The sequence below is a fragment of the Serinus canaria genome, chromosome 3 (assembly GCF_022539315.1).
Source record: "Serinus canaria isolate serCan28SL12 chromosome 3, serCan2020, whole genome shotgun sequence".
In the NCBI taxonomy this organism is placed as follows: Eukaryota; Metazoa; Chordata; class Aves; order Passeriformes; family Fringillidae; genus Serinus; species Serinus canaria.
In genome coordinates this window covers 111,794,145-111,816,204 of record NC_066316.1, presented here as the reverse complement: position 1 = coordinate 111,816,204, position 22,060 = coordinate 111,794,145, and the positions used below count along the sequence as shown (strand labels likewise).

Genomic DNA, 22,060 nt, shown 5'->3' with positions numbered 1-22,060 from the left:
TCAATCTTGGGTCAGCACAGGCTGGAAAATGAATTCCCAAATTTTTCCGGGATCATTTTTGGGCAGGGAACAGTTGGGAATTCCTTCTTTTCTGGTCCAGAAAAATTTGGGATTTGGGATTTTTCCAAAGCCTGGGGATGCTTTGGGATTCCTTTTTTTGGGAGTGCTCCCAGCTGGAGCAGCTGGAATGGCCAAAATGTCCATCGGGATGGGGATTAGAGGGAATCATTTGGAAAATTGGGAAACATCCCCCTGAAACTTGGGAATTCTCCCTGTGGGAATGCCTGGGATCCCATGGAATTCCTGGGATGGGCTGCAGGGCTGGGAATGACGAGGCTGGGATCAGCTGGGAATCACAACCCCAACAGCCAAAAAAAAGTGGGATTGAGGATCCTCCTGGAAGCTTCCATCCCGAAATTCCAGGACATCTGGAGAGCTTTCTCTTCCCAGATGGTTGGATCCGATCCCATCCCGGCTCGGGAACATCGGGAATGTCGGGAACGCTGAGTTCCTTCCCTGTTCTCCCCGATCCTGACTCATTCCCGTGCGTAGGATTCCCGGCAGCGCTGCCAGGATCCGGGGGCGGATTCCCGGGAAAAGGTCAGATCCCTGGGAAAAGGTCGGATCCCTGGGAGGGGTTGGATTGCTGGGAAGGGGTTGGATTCCCAGGAAAAGGTCGGATTGCTGGGAAGGGGTCGGATTCCCTGGAAAATGTGGGATTGCTGGGAATCAGATCCCAAGGGGATGAGGGGAAAGAAGGGAAAGAGGGGAAAATGAGATGAAGGGAAAAGTGGGGAGATGGAGGAGATGGGATAGAGGGGGAGATGGGAAAATGGGATTCAGGGAAAGATGGGAAGGAGAGGAGGTGGGAAAAACTGGGAAAATGGGATGAAAGGGGAGATGGGAGCATGGGAAAATGGGATGCAGGGAAAATGGGATACAGGTGGGAATGGGAAGCAGGGGAGATGGGATGCAGGGAAAATGGGAAATTGGGAACATGGGAAGCAGGGGAGATGGGAGCATGGGAAAATGGGATACAGGTGGGAATGGGAAGCAGGGGGAGATGGGATTCAGAGAAAATGGGAAATTGGGAACATGGGAAGCAGGGGAGATGGGAGCATGGGAAAATGGGATACAGGTGGGAATGGGGAGCAGGGAAAAATGTGGGGCAGGGAAAATGGGATGCAGGGGAAAATGGGATACAGGGGAAAATGGGGAGCAGGGAAAATGGGATACAGGAGAGATGGGAAAGAGGGAAAATGGGATTCAGGGAAAGATGGGAAGGAGAGGAGGTGGGAAAGAGGGAAAATGGGATGAAAGGGGAGATGGGAGCACGGGAAAATGGGATGCAGGGAAAATGGGATACAGGAGGGAGTGGGAAGCAGGGGGAGATGGGATTCAGAGAAAATGGGAAATTGGGAAAATGGGAAGCAGAGGAGATGGGAGCATGGGAAAATGGGATACAGGTGGGAATGTGGAGCAGGGAAAAATGGGGAGCAGGGAAAAACAGAGAGGAAAAGGAGAAGGGAAGCAGGGAAAATGGGCTGCAGGAAAAATGGGATACAAGAGAGATGGGAAAGAGGGAAAATGGGATGCAGGGAAAAGTGGGGAGCTGGAGGAGATGGGATACAGGGAAAATGGGAAGCAGAGGAGATGGGATCCAGGGAAAAATGGGGAGCACAAGGAGATGGGATGCAGGGAAAATGGGATTCAGGGAAAATGGGATGCAGGGAGAAGTGGAGAGCTGGAGGAGATGGGCTACAGGGGATACAGGGAAAATGGGATGAAAGGGGTTGGTGGGAAACATGGGAAAATGGGATACAGGTGGAGATGGGATGCAGGGAGAGATGGGAAAGAGGAAAAATGGGATAAAAGAGAAATGGGAAACAGGGAAACTGGGATAAAAGAGAAATGGGAAACAGGGGAAATGGGAAACAGGGAAAATGGGATACAGGTGGTGATGGGATGCAGGGAAAATGGGATACAAGAGAGATGGGATGCAGGGGAAATGGGAATTGTGGGGAAAATGGGATGCAGGTGGTGATGGGATGCAGGGAAAATGGGATACAGGTGGTGATGGGATGCAGGGAAAATGGGATGCAGGGGGAGATGGGAAGCAGGGAAAAATGGGAAGTGGGGAAAATGGGATTCAGGTGGAAATGAGAAGCAGGGAGAGATGGGAAGCAGGGAAAATGGGATAAAAGAGGAGATGGGAGCTCAGGAAAATGGGATATGGGTGGGAATGGGAAGGAGGAAAAATGGGGAGCAGGGAAAATGGGATGCAGGAGGAGATGGGAAGTAGGGAAAAACAGAGAGGAAAAGGAGATGGGCTGCAGGGAAAATGGGATAGAAGAGAGATGGGAAAGAGGGAAAATGGGATGCAGGGAAAAGTGGGGAGCCGGAGGAGATGGGATCCAGGGAAAATGGGATGAAAGAGGAGAGAGGAAAGAGGGAAAAGGGGATGCAGAGAAAATTGGATGCATGGAAAAACCGAGAGCTGGAGGAGATGGGATACAGGAGATGCAGGGAAAATGGGATACAAGAGAGATGGGATGCAGGGGAAATGGGAATTGTGGGGAAAATGGGATGCAGGTGGTGATGGGATGCAGGGAAAAGGGAAACAGGTGGAAATGGGAAGGAGGTAAAAATGGGGAGCAGGGGAAATGGGATAAAAGAGAAATGGGAAACAGGGGAAATGGGGTGCAGGGAAAATGGGATACAGGTGGTGATGGGATGCAGGGAAAATGGGAAGTAGAGGAGATGGGATCCAGGGAAAATGGGGAGCAAAAGAAGGTGGGATGCAGAGAAAATGTGATCCAGGAAAAACGGGGAGATGGGGGAGATGGGATAGAGGGGAAGATGGTACAGGTGGAAATGGGAAGGAGGGAAAATGGGATACAGGTGGGAATAGGAAACAGAGAGAGAGGGGAAGCAGGGAAAGATGGGAAGCAGAGGAGATGGGAGCGGAGGAAAATGGGATGCAAGGGAAAGTGGAGAAAGTGGAGGAGATGGGATACAGGGAATACAGGGAAAATGGGATACAACAGACAGGGGAGACAGGGAAAAGGGGGTGCAGGTGGAGCTGGGAAGGGATGGGAAAGAGGGAAAATGGGATGAAGGAGGGATGGGAAGCAGGGAGAGATGGGAAGCAGGGAAAATGGGATGAAAGTGGAGATGGGGACACAGGGAAAGTGGGATGCAGGGGGAGGTGGGAAACTGGGAAAATGGGATGCAGGAGAGATGGGATGTGTGGGAAAATGAGAAGCAGAGGAGATGGGAAGCAGAGGAAAACAGAGAGCAAAAGGAGATGGGGTGGAGGGAAAATGGGATGCAGGGAAAACGGGGAGGAGGAAAAATGGGATGCAGGGGAAATGGGATACAGGAGGAAACGGGATACAAGAGAGATGGGATATAGGGAGAATGGGAATGGTGGGGAAAATGGGATGCAGGGAAAATGGGATACAGGTGGGAATGGGAAGGAGGGGAAAACGGGATGGAAGAGGAGATGGGATGCAGGGAAAAATGGGATATTGGGAATTTGGGAAATTGGGACGTGGGAAGCGATGGGATGCAGGGAATACGGGATATTGGGAAGCAATGGGATGTGGGAAGCGGTGGCATTCAGGGATGTTGGGATTTGGAAATTTGGGATTTGGGAATTAGGGATGGGGGTCTCTGCCCAGCCTTGCTCCCAACCCCACCCACTCTGAAGTTTTCCCACTCTGGAAAGGTTGGAATAACAGCTGGGAGCTGGGAATAACCCCAGAGCATGGTGGGGGTCAGATGGGCAGGAACTCGACGGGATCTGGGAAATTCTGGGAATGGTTCTGGCTGCCTTGGGGATTTCCTTGGAATGGGAAGGAATTTTGGGAGCCCTCAGGAGAGCTGGGAATGGGGCTGGATGCAGTGCCAGGCTGGGAGAGCTGGGAATGTGCAGCTGGATCAGGGAAGGATGCAGGGAATCCTTGGAGCCTTTTCCAGAGGGAAAGGAGAGCTGGGATTTGGGCAAGGGCTGGAGGGGCAGGAGCCAGGGAATGGCTTCCTGTGGGAAAGGGGAGCTTGGGAATGTGGGATCTTGGGAAGGAATTCCTGGCTGGGCTGGAATTCCCAGAGAATCCCTGGATCCCTGGCCGTGTCCCAGGGTGGGTTTGGATCACCCTGGGATGGTGGGAAGTGTCCCTGGGATGGGATTGAAGGTCCATGGATCCCATCCCAAACCATTCTGGGATTCTGGGATCCAGGACACTCAGGATCCATCCCGAGGGATTTTTATGGGATTTGGGGATGGGAAAGGGAAGGGAGACCCTGCCTGGAGTCCCCAGTTCCCAGGGAAGCCCTTGGATCCCAAAATTCCATCCCAGAGAGAAGTTCGGATGGGGATGGATCCAACCCAGGAGAGCTGGGAATGGAGGGAATTCCCTGGGAAAGGGGAGCTTGGGATTTTGGGATCTCGGGAAGGAATTCCTGGCTGGGCTGGAATTCCCAGAGAATCCCTGGATCCCTGGCAGTGTCCCAGGGTTCTGGGTCCCGGTTCCAGTCCTGGTGCCATTGGTGGGTGTTGGGTGCTGGGTCCCGGTCCTGGTGCTGGGTCCGGTGTTGGCTGCTGGGTTCTGGTTCTGACTCCTGGTTCTGGTCCCGGTACCGGCGTTGGGTGCTGGGTTCTGGTTCTTGGTCCCAGTTCTGGTCCCGGTACCGGTGTTGGGTGCTGGGTGTCGGTTCCTGGTCCCAGTTCTGGTCCCGGTACCAGTGTTGGGTGCTGGGTGTTGGTTCCTGGTCCCAGTTCTGGTCCCGGTACCGGCGTTGGCTGCAGTTGCTGGTCTCGGTTCCGGTTCCAGCACCGGTGTTGGGTCACGGTGCCGGTGCTGGTTCCGCTTCTGGGTTTCACTGCCGTTGGCGGGTGCTGGTTCCAGGTCCTGGTGCTGCTGTCTGGTGCTGGTGCCGGTGCCGGTTCCGGTGCCACTGCCACTGTCTGGTGCTGGTTCTGGTGTCAGGTGTTGGGTTCTGGGTCCTGGTGCTGGTTCTGGTGTCAGGTGTTGGGTTCTGGGTCCTGGTGCTGGTTCTGGTGTCAGGTGTTGGGTTCTGGGTCCTGGTGCTGGTTCCGGTGTCAGGTGCTGGGTTCTGGGTCCCGGTGCTGGTTCCGGTGTCAGGTGCTGGGATCTGGGTCCCAGCGTCATTACCGTGTCCTGGTGCCGGTTCTGGTGTTGGGTCCCACTGTCTGTCCCTGTGCCAGTGCCGGGTCCTGGTCCCAGTCCCGGTTCTGGTGCCGCTGTTGGGTGCTGGGTTCTGGGTGCCGGTGCTGGTTCTGGTGCCTGGTCCCGGTTCCTGGTGCCAGCCCTGGTTCCAGTGCTGCTGTCAGGTGCTGGGTTCTGGATCCTGGTGCCAGTTCCGGTGTCAGGTGCTGGGTTCTGGATCCTGGTGCTGGTTCTGGTGTCAGGTGCTGGGTTCTGGATCCTGGTGCCAGTTCCGGTGTCAGGTGCTGGGTTCTGGGTCCCGGTGCTGGTTCCGGTGTCAGGTGCCGGGTTCTGGGTCCCGGTGCTGGTTCCGGTGTCAGGTGCTGGGTTCTGGGTCCCGGTGCTGGTTCAGGTGTCAGGTGCTGGGTTCTGGGTCCCGGTGTTGGTTCCGGTGTCAGGTGCTGGGTTCTGGGTCCCGGTGCTGGTTCTGGTGTCAGGTGCTGGGTTCTGGGTCCCGGTGCTGGTTCCGGTGTCAGGTGCTGGGATCTGGGTCCTGGTTCCGGTGTCAGGTGCTGGGATCTGGGTGCCGGTTCCGGTGTCAGGTGCTGGGTTCTGGGTCCTGGTGCCAGTTCCGGTGTCAGGTGCTGGGTTCTGGATCCCGGTGCTGGTTCCGGTGTCAGGTGCTGGGTTCTGGATCCCGGTGCTAGTTCTGGTGTCAGGTGCTGGGTTCTGGATCCTGGTGCTGGTTCTGGTGTCAGGTGCTGGGTTCTGGGTGCCGGTTCTGGTGTCAGGTGCTGGGTTCTGGGTCCTGGTGCTGGTTCCGGTGTCAGGTGCTGGGTTCTGGGTCCCGGTGCTGGTTCCGGTGTCAGGTGCTGGGTTCTGGGTCCCGGTGCTGGTTCTGGTGTCAGGTGCTGAGTTCTGGATCCTGGTGCTGGTTCCGGTGTCAGGTGCTGGGTTCTGGGTCCCGGTGCTGGTTCCAGTGTCAGGTGCTGGGTTCTGGGTCCTGGTGCTGGTTCCGGTGTGAGGTGCTGGGTTCTGGATCCCGGTGCTGGTTCCGGTGTGAGGTGCTGGGTTCTGGATCCCGGTGCTGGTTCAGGTGTCAGGTGCTGGGTTCTGGGTCCCGGTGCTGGTTCTGGTGTCAGGGTCTGGGTTCTGGGTCCTGGTGCTGGTTCCGGTGTCAGGTGCTGGGTTCTGGGTCCTGGTGCTGGTTCTGGTGCCCAGTCCCGGTGCCAGTCCCCGTTCCGGTGCTGCTGTCAGGTCCTGGGTTTTTGGTCCTGGTGCCAGTGCCAGGTCCTGGTTCCGGGTCCCGCTGTTGCTGTTGGGCGCTGGGTGCTGGTCCCGGTACCAGGTTCCGGTCCTGGTCCCGGTGTCAGGTGCTGTGTTCTGTGTCCCGGTGCCAGTCCCGGTTCTGGCGCCACTGTCGGGTGCCGGTCCCGTGTCCCGGTGCCGGTTCCGGTGTCAGGTCCCACTGCCTGTACCAGTGCCAGTGCCGGGTCCTGGTCCCGTTCCTGGTTCCGGTGCTGCTGTCAGCTGCTCGGTTCTGGGTCCCGGTGCCAGTCCTGGTTCCGGTGCTGCTCTCAGGTGCCGGGTCCGTGTCCTGGTGCCGGTTCCGTGTCCCGGTTCTGGTGCCTCTATCGGGTGCTGGGTTCTGAGTTCCAGTGCAGGTTCTGGTGCCCGGTCCCGGTGCCAATCCTGATTCCGGTGCTGCTGTCAGGTGCTGTGTTCTGGGTCCCAGTGCCGGTTCCGTGTCCTGGTACCGTGTCCCGGTGCCGGTTCCGTGTCCCGGTGCCGGTTCCGGTGTCGGCTCCCGCCGCCGGTCCCTCTGCGCACCCGAGTCGGTCACAGCAGGAAGCGCCGCCGGCGCTCGCTCTGCGCGGGGACAGCGGCGGCGACAGCGGCGACATCGGGGCCACCCCGGGGGCGACATCGGGGCCACCCCGGGGGCGACATCGGGGCCACCCCGGGGAGGTGGGGGCGACAGCGGCGACAGCGGGGCCACCACTCCGTAAGTGCCTCTGGCATCCCGGGAATTCCGCGCGCCGGGAATTCCGCGCGCCGGGAGGAGCCGCTCACCTGGCGGAGGGCGGATCCCGGGAAAACTCATCCCGGAGAATTCCCCAGGGGCAATTTTGGAACCCGGGGTGGACGGGGGGAGACGACGACGACGACGACACCTCGAAGTTGTCACCCGAGGTGCCACCCCCGGGGACTTGGCGACAGCGCCCTGCGGCGGGGAGGCGACAGCGGGCGGGGACGCAGCCGAACTTCACCGCGAGCCACCGGGGCGACTTCCTGGTGCCGGGAGGTGGCCCCGGGCCCCGCGGGGACTTTGCCGGTGGCACCGTGGCCGGGAGGCGACAGGAGGTGGCACCGGGAGACACGAGGGGACACGGGGTGAGGAGGGGGGCGGGGAGGGGACGTTGGTGGCAGCGCCGGGCCCGGTTTCGTTTCCTCCGTGTCCCCGCGGTTGCGTCACGGGGAGCGCGGGGATGTGTCCCCAAGGCGGAGGGGAGGTGACAGGGCGACAAGGGGGTGGCGATGTCACCAGGGACAATTTTCCAGGTCTGGAAAGGGGAAGGATTTGGGATGGGAAGGTCTGGACGGGGTTGGATGGGAAGGACGGGGTTGTCCCTCGTGTCCTTGTGGGGTTTGAGGGGACACTGGTGTCCCTCGGTGTCCCCAGATGTCCCTCGATGTCCCCAGCTCTGGCCACGAGGGTGCTGCTGGGAATTCCCCTTGGGATATTCCATGGGCTGCTCCCTGCATCCCATTCCCAGCCATGGGGACGGGATGGGGACAGGCTGGGGACATCCAGCCCTGCTGTCCCCGTGCCACCCCCGCGGGAATGGGGCCGTGAATGAGGAAAAATTGGGGGGGAAAAAGAAACCCCATAAATGGAATATTTCTGTCCCTAAAAATCCCTAAAAATCCCCTAAAATATCCCGAAAAAATCCCGGAAAATCCCCTAAAAATCTCCTAAAAATTCTCAAAAAATCCCCTGAAAATTCCCGAAAAAAATCCCTAAAAATCCCCGAAAAATCCCCTAAAAATTCTCAAAAAAATCCCCTAAAAATTCCCGGGAAAATCCCGAAAAATTCCTGAAAAATCCCCTAAAAATTCCCCAAAAATCCCCTAAAAATCCCCTAAAAATCCCAAAAAAATCCCCAAAAAATCCTCAAAAAATTCTCAAAAAATCCCTTAAAAATCCCCTAAAAATGTCCTAAAAACCCCGAAAAATCCCAAAAAATACCCAAAAAATCCCCTAAAACCCCCCTAAAAATTCCCAAAATATCCCCTAAAAATCCCAAAAAATCCCCTAAAAATCCCCTAAAAATCCCCAGAAATCCCCTAAAAATCCCCTAAAAATCCGCTGTCCCCGGGGCTGGATTTGGGGTCATCCCCACCCGGAATTCCCTGGGATCCCAAACCCATCCAGGTTTTATTGGGGTCGGGGTGGCCTCGGAATGTGGGGGACAGGAAGGGACGAGGTGGGGGAGGTGGCCCGGCTGTCCCCAGGCTGCTCTTGCGGCCACCTGGGTTGGGGACGTGTCCCCAATGTCACCCGGGGTTGTGCAAAGGATGTGGCTTCCTGCAGAGCCGGCCCCGAGAGGCCCCGGGGGCGAGGAAAGCACAAAAAACCCCAAAAACGCCCCAAAAAACCCCAAAAACTGGAGGTGAATTTAAAAAAAAAAACCCCAAAGAGCGAAAAGATCCCAAAATAATTTGGGGGGAGAGGGAGCTGAAATCCCATCCCGGTCCCATCCTGATTGGTCCATGATCCCAGGGGTGATCCCAGGTACCCTTGGGTATTCCCAGGGATTCTCTGGGAATTCCAGCCCAGCCAGGAATTCCTTCCCGGATCCCAAAATCCCTAAATCCCCAAATCCCAACCCTCTGGTTGTTCCCTGTGCTGCCATTCCAGGCCCTTTTCCCAAATCCCTCTCCAGCTTTCCTGGATTTGATCCAGCCCCATCCCAACTTCTCTCTGGGATGGAATTTTGGGATCCAGGGGTTTCCCTGGGAATTGGGGACTCCAGGCAGGGTCTCCCTTCCCTTTTCCATCCCCAAATCCCAGAAAAATCCCTTGGGATGAATCCTGAGTGTCCTTGATCCCAGAATCCTGGAATGGTTTGGGATGGGATCCATGGACCTTCAATCCCATCCCATTCCCACCATCCCAGGCTGATCCAAACCCACCCTTGGACACTGCCAGGAATTCTCTGGGAATCCCAGCCCAGCCAGGAATTCCTTCCCAAGATCCCACCATCCCAAGCTCCCCTTTCCCACTGGAAGCCATTCCCTGGCTCCTGCCCCTCAAGCCCTTGCCCAAATCCCAGCTCTCCTTTCCCTCTGGAAAAGGCTCCGAGGATTCCCTGCATCCTTCCCTGATCCAGCTGCACATTCCCAGCTCTCCTGGCTTTGCATCCAGCCCCATCCCAACTCCTGGAGAAGGAATTTTGGGATCCAGGGGCTTCCCTGGGAATTGGGGACTCCAGGCAGGGTCTCCCTTCCCTTTCCATCCCCAAATCCCATCAAAATCCCTTCCCTGGATCCGATCCCGATCCCGGGGCGCATTCCCAGCTCTCCCAGCCCTGGATCAGCTCCTCTGGCTCCTGCAGGTTTAATCATTAACCTGAACTCCTCCGGATGCGGAATTCCACATTCCAGAGGTTCCTCCGGATGAGGAATTCCACATTCCAGAGGCTCCTCCGGATGAGGAATTCCACATTCCAGAGGCTCCTCCAGATGAGGAATTCCACATTCCAGAGGCTACTCCCAATGCGGAATTCCACATTCCAGAGGCTCCTCCAGATGCGGAATTCCACATTCCAGAGGTTTCTCCGGATGAGGAATTCCACATTCCAGAGGCTCCTCCAGATGAGGAATTCCACGTTCCAGAGGTTCCTCCGGATGAGGAATTCCACATTCCAGAGGTTCCTCAGGATGTGGAATTCCACATTCCAGAGGCTCCTCCAGATGAGGAATTCCACATTCCAGAGGCTCCTCCGCACCTTTGCTCCCCTCCCAAAATCCTCGGGAATCCCCAAATTTGGGATCCCATTGGATCCCAAAATTTGGGATCACCCCAGATCCTCATCCCGTTTTTTTCTCTTGGAAGGGTTGGAGCTGTTCCACCTCTGGTTGAAATTTTGGAGCAGATTTGGGATTTTTGGGATTTTTATCCCCTCTACAAATCCCAAATCCCAAATCCCAAATCCTTTTGGATCCCAAATTTTGCGATCATCCCAAATTTTTTTTCTGGGAAGGGTTGGAGCTGTTCCACCTCTGGCTGAAATTTTGGAGCAAATTTGGGATTTTTTGGGGTTTTTATCCCCTCTAAAAATCCCAAATCCCAACCCAATCTTTTGGATCCAAATTTGGTCATCCCAAATTTTTTCGGGAAGTTGGAGCTGTTCCACCTCTGGTTGAAATTTTAGAGCAGATTTGGGATTTTTGGGGTTTTTTTTATCCCCTATCAAAATCCCAAATCCCTTTGGATCCCAACATTTGGGATCACCCCAGATCCTTATCCCATATTTTTTTTCTGGGAATGGTTGGAGCTGTTCCACCTCTGGTTGAAATTTTAGAGCAGATTTGGGATTTTTGGGGTTTTTTATCCCCTCTAAAAATCCTAAATCACAGAATTTGGGATCCAAAGGGATCCCAAAATTTGGGATCACCCCAGATCCTGATCCCAAATATTTTTTTCTGGGAAGGGTTGGAGCTGTTTCCCCTCTGGTTCCGGTGACATTTTTAGGCAGATTTGGGACTTTTGGGGTTTTTTATCCCCTCTAAAAACGAAGGAGAAAATCGGTCGGAGTCAGGGTGGGGCCTCTCTGGAGGTGACAGGGACAGGGACAGGGAGGTGACAGGGACACGGAGGTGACAGGGACAGGGAGGTGTCACTGTGGAGGTGACAGGGAGGTGTCACCATGGAGGTGACACGGAGACAAAGATGTCACTCTGGAGGTGACAAGGACATGGACGTGTCGGTTTGGAGGTGTCACTGTGGAGGTGACAACGACAGGGAGGTGTCACTCTGGAAGTGACAAGAACATGGAGGTGTCACCATGGAGGTGACATGGAGACAAATGTGTCACTCTAGAGGTGACAGGGACATGGACGTGTTGGTTTGGAGGTGACAGGGACACAGGAAAGTGTCACCGTGGAGGTGACAGGGACAGGGAGGTGTCACCGAGGAGGTGACAAGAACATGGAGGTGTCACCATGGAGATGACAGGGCTGTGGCGATGTCACTGTGGAGGTGACAGGGACATGGAGGTGTCACTGTGGAGGTGACAGGGACAGGGAGGTGACAGGGACATGGAGGTGTCACTAGGGATGTGACAGTGAGGTGTCACCATGGAGGTGACATAGAGACAAAGGTGTCACTCTGGAGGTGACAAGGACATGGACATGTTTTGGAGGTGACAGGGACACAGGGAAGTGTCACCGTGGAGGTGACAGGGACAGGGAGGTGTCACCGTGGAGGTGACAAGGAGATGGACATGGTTTGGAGGTGACAGGGACACAGGGAGGTGTCACCGTGGACATAGAGGGGTCGCTGTGGAGGTGACAGGGACATGGAGGTGTCACTGTGGAGGTGACAGGGACAGGGAGGTGACAGGGACATGGAGGTGTCATTGTGGAGGTGACAGGGACAGGGAGGTGACAGGGACATGGAGGTGTCACTGGGGATATGACAGTGAGGTGTCACCATGGAGGTGACATAGAGACAAAGGTGTCACTCTAGAGGTGACAAGGACATGGACGTGTCGGTTTGGAGGTGACAGGGACACAGGGAAGTGTCTTAGTGGAGGTGACAAGAACACAGAAGTGTCACTGTGGAGGTGACAGGGACAGGGAGGTGTCACTGGGGAGGTTACAGGGTCACAGAGGTGACACTGGGGAGGTGACAAGGACATGTTGTTCTGGAGGTGACAGGGACACAGGGAGGTGTCACCATGGAGGTGACAGGGACATAGAGGGGTCGCTGTGGAGGTGACAAGAACATGGAGGCGTCACCATGGAGATGACAGGGATGTGGTGATGTCACCATGGAGGTGACAGGGATGGAATAGTGTCACCATGGAGGTGACGATGACACAGTATTGTCACCATGGAGGTGACAGGGATGTGGCAATGTCGCCACGGAAGTGACAGAGATGGGATAGTGTCACCGTGGAGGTGACGATGACACAGTATTGTCACCACGGAGGTGACAGTGACGTGGCAATATCACCATGGAGGCAACAGGGATGGGGAAGTGTCACCATGGAGGTGACAAGAACACAATGGTATCACCACGGAGGTGACAGGGACGTGGCAATGTCACCATGGAGGTGACAGGGACATGGTGGTGTCACCAGGGAGGTGACAAGGATGGAGAAGTGCCGCCATGGAGGTGACAAGAACACAGAGGTGTCACCGTGGAGGTGACAAGGTCAGGGCGGTGTCACCATGGAGGTGACTGGGATGGGATAGTGTCACCGTGGAGGTGACAGTGACACAGTGTTGTCACCATAGTGGTGACAAGGAGGTGTCACTGTGGAGGTGTCAAGGACACGGTGGTATCACCAGGGAGGTGACAGGGATGTGGTGATGTCACCATGGAGGTAACAAGAACACAGAGGTGTCACTGGAGGTGACAGGGATGGGATAGTGTCATCGTGGAGGTGACAGTGACACGGTGTTGTCACCATGGAGGTGACAGGGACACAGAGGTGTCCCTGGAGGTGATGAGGACACAGTGGTGTCACTGTGGAGGTGACATGGACACGGTGGTATCACCAGGGAGGTGACAGGGATGTGGTGATGTCACCATGGAGGTGACAGGGACAGAGTGGTATCACCGTGGAGGTGATGAGGACACGGTGGTGTCACCATGGAGGTGACATGGATGGAATAGTGTCACCATGGAGGTGACAGTGACACGGTGTTGTTACCATGGAGGTGACATGGACGGGGAACTGTCACCATGGAGGTGACGATGACACAGTATTGTCACCATGGAGGTGACAGGGATGGGGAAGTGTCATCATAGAGGTGACAGGAACACAGAAGTGTCACCATGCCGGTGACAGGGACACAGAGGTGTCACTGTGGAGGTGACAGGGACAGGGAGGTGTCACCATGGGGGTGACAGGGATATGGCAATGTCGCCAGAGGTGACAGGGACACAGAGGTGTCACCATGGAGGTGACAGGGATGGGATAGTGTCACTGTGGAGGTGACAAGAACACGGTGTTGTCACCATGGAGGTGACAAGGACAAAGAGGTGTCACCATGGAGGTGATGAGGACACAGAGTTGTCACCATGGAGGTGACAGGGGTGGGGAACTGTCACCATGGAGGTGACAGGGACGTGGCAATGTCGCCATGGAGGTGACAGGGATGGGATAGTGTCACCGTGGAGGTGACAAGAACATGGTGTTGTCACCGTGGAGGTGACATAGATGGGGAAGTGTCACCATGGAGGTGACAGGGACACGGTGGTGTCACCATGGAGGTGACAAGGATGGAGAAGTGTCACCATGGAGGTGACAAGAACACAGAGGTGTCACCGTGGAGGTGACAGGGATGGGGAGGTGTCATCAGTGGAGGTGACAGGGATGGGATAGTGTCACCGTGGAGGTGACGATGACACAGTAGTATCACCACAGAGGTGACAGTGACATGGCAATGTCGCCACGGAGGTGACAGGGATGGGGAAGTGTCACCATGGAGGTGACAGGAACACAGAGGTGTCACTGTGGAGGTGACAGGGACGTGGCAATGTCACCATGGAGGTGACAGGGATGGGATAGTGTCACCGTGGAGGTGACGATGACACAGTATTGTCACCACAGAGATGACAGTGACGTGGCAATGTCGCCACGGAGGCGACAGGGATGGGGACGTGTCACCATGGAGGTGACATGGATGGAATAGTGTCACCATGGAGGTGACAGTCACACGGTGTTGTTACCATGGAGGTGACATGGACGGGGAACTGTCACCATGGAGGTGACGATGACACAGTATTGTCACCATGGAGGTGACAGGGATGGGGAAGTGTCATCATAGAGGTGACAGGAACACAGAGGTGTCACATGGGTGACAGGCACGAGTGTCACGTGGAGGTGACGGACAGGTGGTATCACCAGGGGGGTGACAGGGATGTGGTGATGTCACCATGGAGGTGAACATGAACACAGAGGTGTCACTGGAGGCGTCAGGGATGGGATAGTGTCACCGTGGAGGTGACAGTGACACAGTGTTGTCACCATGGAGGTGACAAGGACAGAAGAGGTGTCACCATGGAGAGTGATGAGGACACAGAGTTGTCACCATGGAGGTGACAGGGATGGGGAACTGTCACCATGGAGGTGACAGGGAGTGGCAATGTCGCCATGGAGGTGACAGGGATGGGATAGTGTCACCGTGGAGGTGACAAGAACACAGAGGTGTCATCATGGAGATGACTGGAACAGGGAGGTGTCACCATGGAGGTGACAAGAACATGGTGTTGTCACGTGGAGGTGACATAGATGGGGAAGTGTCACCATGGAGGTGACAGGGACACGGTGGTGTCACCATGGAGGTGACAAGGATGGAGAAGTGTCACCATGGAGGTGACAAGAACACAGAGGTGTCACCGTGGAGGTGACAGGGATGGGATAATGTCACCGTGGAGGTGACGATGACACAGTAGTATCACCACAGAGGTGACAGTGACATGGCAATGTCGCCACGGAGGTGACAGGGATGGGGAAGTGTCACCATGGAGGTGACAGGAACACAGAGGTGTCACTGTGGAGGTGACAGGGACGTGGCAATGTCACCATGGAGGTGACAGGGATGGGATAGTGTCACCGTGGAGGTGACGATGACACAGTATTGTCACCACAGAGGTGACAGTGACGTGGCAATGTCGCCATGGAGGTGACAGGGTTGGGGAAGTGTCACCATGGAGGTGACATGGATGGAATAGTGTCACCATGGAGGTGACAGTGACACGGTGTTGTTACCATGGAGGTGACATGGACGGGGAACTGTCACCATGGAGGTGACGATGACACAGTATTGTCACCATGGAGGTGACAGGGATGGGGAAGTGTCATCATAGAGGTGACAGGAACACAGATGTGTCACCATGGAGGTGACAGGGACAGCAATGGTGTCACGAGTGGAGGTGACAGGGACATGGGAGAGTGTCACCATGGAGGGTGACAGGGACATGGCAATGTGCACTGGAGGTGACAGGGATGGGATAGTGTCACCGTGGAGGTGATGATGACACAGTAATGTCACCACAGAGGTGACAGTGACGTGGCAATGTCGCCATGGAGGTGACAGGGTTGGGGAAGTGTCACCATGGAGGTGACATGGATGGGAAAGTGTCACCATGGAAGTGACAGGGATGTGGTGATGTCACCATGGAGGTAACAAGAACACAGAGGTGTCACCATGGAGGTTACAGGGATGGGATAGTGTCACCAGTGGGATGGGACGTGAGTGAATGTCGTCACACTGGAGGTGACTGGAGGGCAGAGGTGTCACCGTGGAGGTGATGATGACACAGTGGTGTCACACATGGAGGTGACAGGATGGGGAAGTGTCACCATGGAGGTGACAGGGACACAGGAGTGTCACTGTGGAGGTGACAGGGACAGGGTAGTGTCACCATGGAAGTGACAGGGATGTGGTGATGTCACCATGGAGGTAACAAGAACACAGAGGTGTCACTGGAGGCGTCAGGGATGGGATAGTGTCACCGTGGAGGTGACAGTGACACAGTATTGTCACCATGGAGGTGACATGGATGGGGAGGTGTCACCATGGAGGGACGTGGTAATGTCGCCATGGAGAAGACAGGGATGGGCTAGTGTCGCCATGGAGGTGACATGGATGGAGAAGTGTCACCATGGAGGTGACAAGAACACAGAGGTGTCACCATGGAGGTTACAGGGATGGGATAGTGTCACCGTGGAGGTGACAGGGACAGAGTGGTATCACCGAGCAGGTGTTGAGGACACAGTGGTATCACCATGGCGGTGACGGGGACACAAAGGTGTCACTGGAGGTGACAGGGATGGGATAGTGTCACCGTGGAGGTGACAGTGACACACTGTTGTCCCCGTGGAGGTGACAGTGACACGGTGTTGTCCCCGTGGAGGTGACAGGGATGGGATAGTGTCACCATGGCGGTGACAGTGACACGGTGTTGTCCCCGTGGAGGTGACAATGACACACTATTGTCCCCGTGGAGGTGACAGTGACACAGTATTGTCCCCGTGGAGGTGACAGTGACACACTATTGTCCCCATGGAGGTGACAGCGCCGCGGTTCCCGCAGGGAAGGGATGCTCCTCCGCTGACGCCCCCGGCGCTCTCCCGAGCATGGCCGCCCTCCCCGAGCCGCCGGCGCGGCCCCGCAGCAGCTCCTGCCGCAGCCTGCCCGGCCTCCTGGAGACCACCGACACCGACCGGGATCTCCGGGATCCTCACCGGGATCCTCACCGGGATCCTCACCGGGATCCGCACCGGGATCCTCACCGGGATCCTCACCGGGATCCTCACCGGGATCCGCTCCGGGATGGGCGGGAGCAGGAGGAGACGCGGATCCTCAAGGTTTGCTTCTACAGCAACAGCTTCAACCTGGGCAAGAACTTCAAACTGGTCAAGTGCTCCGTGGCCACCGAGATCCGGGTAGGTGGGAATGCCGGCTGGGAATTGGGGGGTTTGGGATTTGGGGATTTGGGGATTTGGGGATTGGGGATTTGGGGTTGGGATTTGGGGTGGGAGTTTGGGGTTGGGGATTTGGAGTGGGATTGGGAATTGGTGGGATTTGGGAATTTGGGGACTTTGGGGATTTGGGGATTTGGGATTTGGATGGATTTGGGGTGGGCATTGGGGATTTGGGATTTGGGGTTGTGGATCTTGGGTTGGGATTTGGGGATTTGGTTGGGTGGATTGGGGTTGGGATTTGGGGATTTGGGGGTTGGGGATTTGGGGTTGGGTGGATTTGGGGGATTTTGGGTGGGTTGGGATTGGGGTTGGGATTGGGACATTTGGGGTGGGGTTGGGGATTTGGGTTGGGTTGGGAATTTGGGGTGGGATTCGGGTGGGATTTGGGGCATTGGGAGATTTGGGGACTGGGGTTGGGATTTGGTGGGGATGGGATTGGGTTGGGTTTGGGAATTGGGGGTTGGGGATGTGGGGTGGGGATTGGGGATTTTGGGTGGGAATTTGGGGATTTGGGAATTTGGGAGTTTGGGGTTGGGATTTGGGGTTGGGATTTGGGGATTTGGGGTGGGAATTGGGATTTTGGGGTTGGGACTGGGAATTCAGGGCTGGGATTAGGAATTAAGAGCTGGGATTGGGAATTTGGGGCTGGGATTGGGGATTTGGGGCTTGGATTGGGGATTTGGGGCTTGGATTGGCAATTCAGGGTTGGGATTGGGAGTTTGGGGCAGATATTGGGAATTTGGGGTGGGTTTGGGTATTTGAGGCTGGGATTGGTTGAATTCAGCTCCTTCCAGCCGCGTTTCCCACGTGGTTGAGGAGCAGGGAATCCTTGGAGCCTTTTCCAGAGGGAAAGGAGAGCTGGGATTTGGGCAAGGGCTGGAGGGGCAGGAGCCAGGGAATGGCTTCCAGTGGGAAAGGGGAGCTTGGGAATGTGGGATCTTGGGAAGGAATTCCTGGCTGGGCTGGAATTCCCCAGAGATCCCTTGATCCCTGCAGTGGTCCCAGGGTGGGTTGGATCACCCTGGATGGTGGAGTGTGCCCTGGGATTGGGACTGAAGGTCCATGGATCCCATCCCAAACCATCCCGGGATTCTGGGATCAAGGACACTCAGATCCATCCCGAGGGATTTTTTATGGAATTTGGGATGGAGAAGGGAAGGGAGACCCTGCCTGAGTCCCCAACTCCCAGGGAAGCCCCTGATCCCACAATTCCTTCCCAGAGGAGTCGGGATGGGGCTGGATCCAACCCAGGAGAGCTGAGAGGGATTTGGGAAAGGGGCCTGAATGTGGGGACAGGGAATGGCTCCCAGCACGCCAGAGGGTCACGGATTTGGGATCTTGGGGATCTTGGGGAAGGAATTCTGGCTGGGCTGGGATTCCCAGAGGATCCCTGGCAGCGTCCAAGGAAACCTTGGGTCACCCTGGCATGGTGGGGCTGGACCTGGACGTGATCTTCACTCCTTTCCCACCCAAACCATTCCGTGATCCCTGGAGTGGATCCCTCCTCCGCCCACCCCCAGGAGCTGATCCCTCAGGATCCCACCTCACCAGATCCCTGGGGGTTTTCTCCCAGGAGTTAATCCCATAGGATCCCACCTCAGCAGATCCCTGGGGATTTTTCCCCAGGAGTGGATCCCTCTTCCCCCCACCCCCCAGGAGCTGATCCATCAGGATCCACCCTCACCAGATCCCTGGGGTTTTCCCCCAGGAGTTCATCCTGTAGATCCCACCTCACCAGAATCCCTGGGGTTTCCCCCCAGGAGTGATCCCTCGCGAGATCCAGATCACCAGATCCCTGTTTTTTTTTCCCCTCCCCCCTTCCAGGAGGTGATCCCTCAGGATCTCCCTCACCAGATCCCTGGTTTATTTCCCCCTCTCCCTTTCCAGGAGGTGATCCCTCGAGATCCCCCCTCACCAGATCCCTGGGGTTTTCCCCACAGAATTGATCCCTCAGGATCCCCTTTTCACAGATCCTGGGCTTTTAACCCCAGGAGTTCATCCCTAGGATCCCACCTCACCAGATCCCTGGGGGGTTTTCTCCTAGACTTAATCCCATAGGATCCACCTCACCATATCCCTAGGGATTGTTTACCCCAGGACTTGATCCCTCAGGATCCAGCTCACCAGATCCCTGTGGTTTCCCCCCCCCCTTTCCCAGGAGTGATCCCACTCCATCCTGCTGAGTCGGATCGATCGGGCCGTCCGTCCGCCTGCCCGAGTGCTACGGGCTGCGCCTCAAGCACGTCAAATCGGGAGATCCACTGGCTGCACACCCTGCTGACCGTGGGCCAGGTCCAGGACAAATACGAGTGCCTCCACCTGGAAGCCGAGTGGAGGTGGGAACACCCCCCCCTTGGGGGGGTTGGGGAGGTGGTGGCATTGTCCCCCTCGGTGTCCCCCACCACCCCTGGAATTCCGGTGGCATCAGGGACGGGTTCCGCGCAGGTACGACCTCCAGCTCCGCTAACCTGCCCCAGGATTTCATGGAGAGCTTCCATGAGGACAGGACCACGCTGCTCTACTTCTACCAGCAGGTCAGGGCTGCCAATGGAATTCCCAGAATTCCCGGAATTCCCCGGAATTCCCGAGGTTATCACCTCATGGTGGTGGTGGTGGCATCGTCCTGCCGATGGGAATGGTCAGTGGGGACGTCCAGGGACATCCAGGACACCCAGGGAATTAGGGATGTCCAGGGACATTTAGGGACATCCAGGGACACCCAGGGACACCCAGGACATTTAGGGATGTCCAGGGACATTTAGGGACATCCAGGGACATCCAGGGACACCCAGGGACATTTAGGGACCTCCAAGGATATCCAGGGATGTCCAGGGACATTCAGGGACATCCAGGACATTCAGGAATGTTTGGAGATATTCAGGGACATTCCGGGACATTCAGGGATGTCCAGGACATCCAAGGACACCCAGGGACACCCAGGGACATCCAGGGAATGTCCAGGGACACCAAGGGACATCCAAGGATGTCAAGGAATGTTCAGGGACATTTAGCGACACACAGGGACATTTAAGGACATGTCCAGGGAATGTCCAGGGAATGTCCAGGGAAATTTAGGGACATCCAGGGACACCCAGGGACACCCAGGGACATTTAGGGATGTCCAGGGACATTCAGGGATGTCCAGGGACACCAAGGGACATTCAGGGACATTTAGGGACACCCAGGGACATCCAGGGACGTCCAGGCACATTCAGGGACATCTGGGGACATTCATGGACATTCAGGGATATCCAGGGACATCCAGGGACACCCATGAACACTCTAGGGACAATCCAGGGATGTCCAGGACACCCCAGGGACATTTAGGGAATCCAGGGACATTCATGGACATCCAGGGACATCCAAAAGTTTGGGGAACATTCAGGACATTTAGGGACATCCAGGGACATTCAGGAATATTCAGGGACATCCAGGGGCATTCAGGGACATCCAGGGATGTCCAGGAACGTTCAGGGACATCCAGGGACACCCAGGGACATCCAGGGACACCCAGGGACATTTAGGGATGTCCAGGACATCCAGGGAATGTCCAGGTATATTTAGGGACATCCAGGGGCATCCAGGGACATTCAGGGACATTCAGGGACATTTAAGGACATCCAGAGATGTCAAGGGACACCAAGGGACACCCAGGGACATTTAGGGACATCCAGGGATGTCCAGGGATGTCCAGGGACATCCAGGGACATCCAGGGACATTTAGGGATGTCCAGGACATCCAGGGAATGTCCAGGGATATTTAGGGACATCCAGGGGCATCCAGGGACATCCAGGGACATTCAGGGATGTCCAGGGACATTTAGGGACATTCAGGGGTATCCAGAGACACCCAGGGACAGGAGAGGGTGTGGGCAGTGCCATCAGTCCCTGTCCCCAACCTTGTCCCCATCCCTGTCGCCATCTTGTCATAATTCCCTGTCACTGTCCCCTGCCATTGACCCCTGCCATCAGTCCCTGTCCCCATCCCTGTCCCCAATCCCTGCCACCAATCCCTGTCACTGTCCCCTGCCACTGTCCCCTGCCATCAATCCCTGTCCCCATCCCTGTCCCCAATCCCTGTCCCCATCCCTGTCCCCAATCCCTGTCACTGTCCCCATCCCTGTCCCCCATCCCTGTCACCATCCCTGTCCCCATCCCTGTCCCCAATCCCTGTCCCCATCCCTGTCCCCCATCCCTGTCACCATCCCTGTCCCCATCCCTGTCCCCCATCCCTGTCCCCATCCCTGTCACTGTCCCCATCCCTGTCCCCAATCCCTGTCCCCAATCCCTGTCCCCCATCCCTGTCTCCAATCCCTGTCCCCATCCCTGTCCCCGATCCCTGTCCCCCATCCCTGTCCCCCATCCCTGTCCCCAATCCCTGTCCCCATCCCTGTCCCCAATCCCTGTCCCCATCCCTGTCCCCATCCCTGTCCCCATCCCTGTCCCCATCCCTGTCCCCCATCCCTGTCCCCAATCCCTGTCCCCAACCCTGTCACCTGTCCCCATCCCTGTCCCCAATCCCTGTCCCCAGTCCCTGTCCCCAATCCCGTCCCCATCCCTGTCCCCATCCCTGTCACCATCCCTGTCCCCATCCCTGTCCACAATCCCTGTCCCCAGTCCCTGTCCCCTCCTGTCCCCATCCCTGTCACCATCCTGTCCTCATCCCTGTCCCCCAATCCCGTCCCCATCCCTGTCCCCATCCCTGTCCCCATCCCTGTCACCATCCCTGTCCCCATCCCTGTCCCCAATCCCTGTCCCCAATCCCTGTCCCCATCCCTGTCCCCAATCCCTGTCACTGTCCCCATCCCTGTCTCCCATCCCTGTCACCATCCCTGTCCCCATCCCTGTCCCCAATCCCTGTCCCCATCCCTGCCACCAACCCCTGTCCTGTCACCATCTCTGCCACTCTTCACCACCCCTGTCCCCATCCCTGTCACCAATCACTGTCACCAACCCTGTCACTGTCCCCTGCCATTGTCCCCTGCCATCAGTCCCTGTCACCATCTGTCCCCAGTGTCCCCGTGGTGACACGCTGTCCCTGCTGTCCCTGCTGTCCCTGATGTCCCCTGCTGTCCCTGCTGTCCCCTGCTGTCCCTGGGTGTGCCCACTGTCCCTGGGTGTCCCTGCTGTCCCCACTGTCCCCATTGTCCCCACAGTGAC

The 22,060-nt window shown here is 56.5% G+C and overlaps 1 protein-coding gene across 1 annotated transcript; it reads left to right on the top strand.

The window, feature by feature from the left end:
• Positions 1-1,029: 1,029 nt before the first annotated feature.
• LOC127059350 (uncharacterized) lies at positions 1,030-9,502 on the top strand. The gene is made up of 10 exons (XM_050971910.1): positions 1,030-1,954; positions 2,038-2,153; positions 5,109-5,147; positions 5,396-5,434; positions 5,552-5,590; positions 5,630-5,707; positions 5,813-5,929; positions 5,963-6,079; positions 6,353-7,176; positions 7,293-9,502. Exons 1-10 carry the CDS (start codon positions 1,064-1,066, stop codon positions 8,030-8,032), a joined length of 3,000 nt encoding a protein of 999 aa, XP_050827867.1. The 5' UTR covers positions 1,030-1,063; the 3' UTR covers positions 8,033-9,502.
• Positions 9,503-22,060: the final 12,558 nt, after the last annotated feature.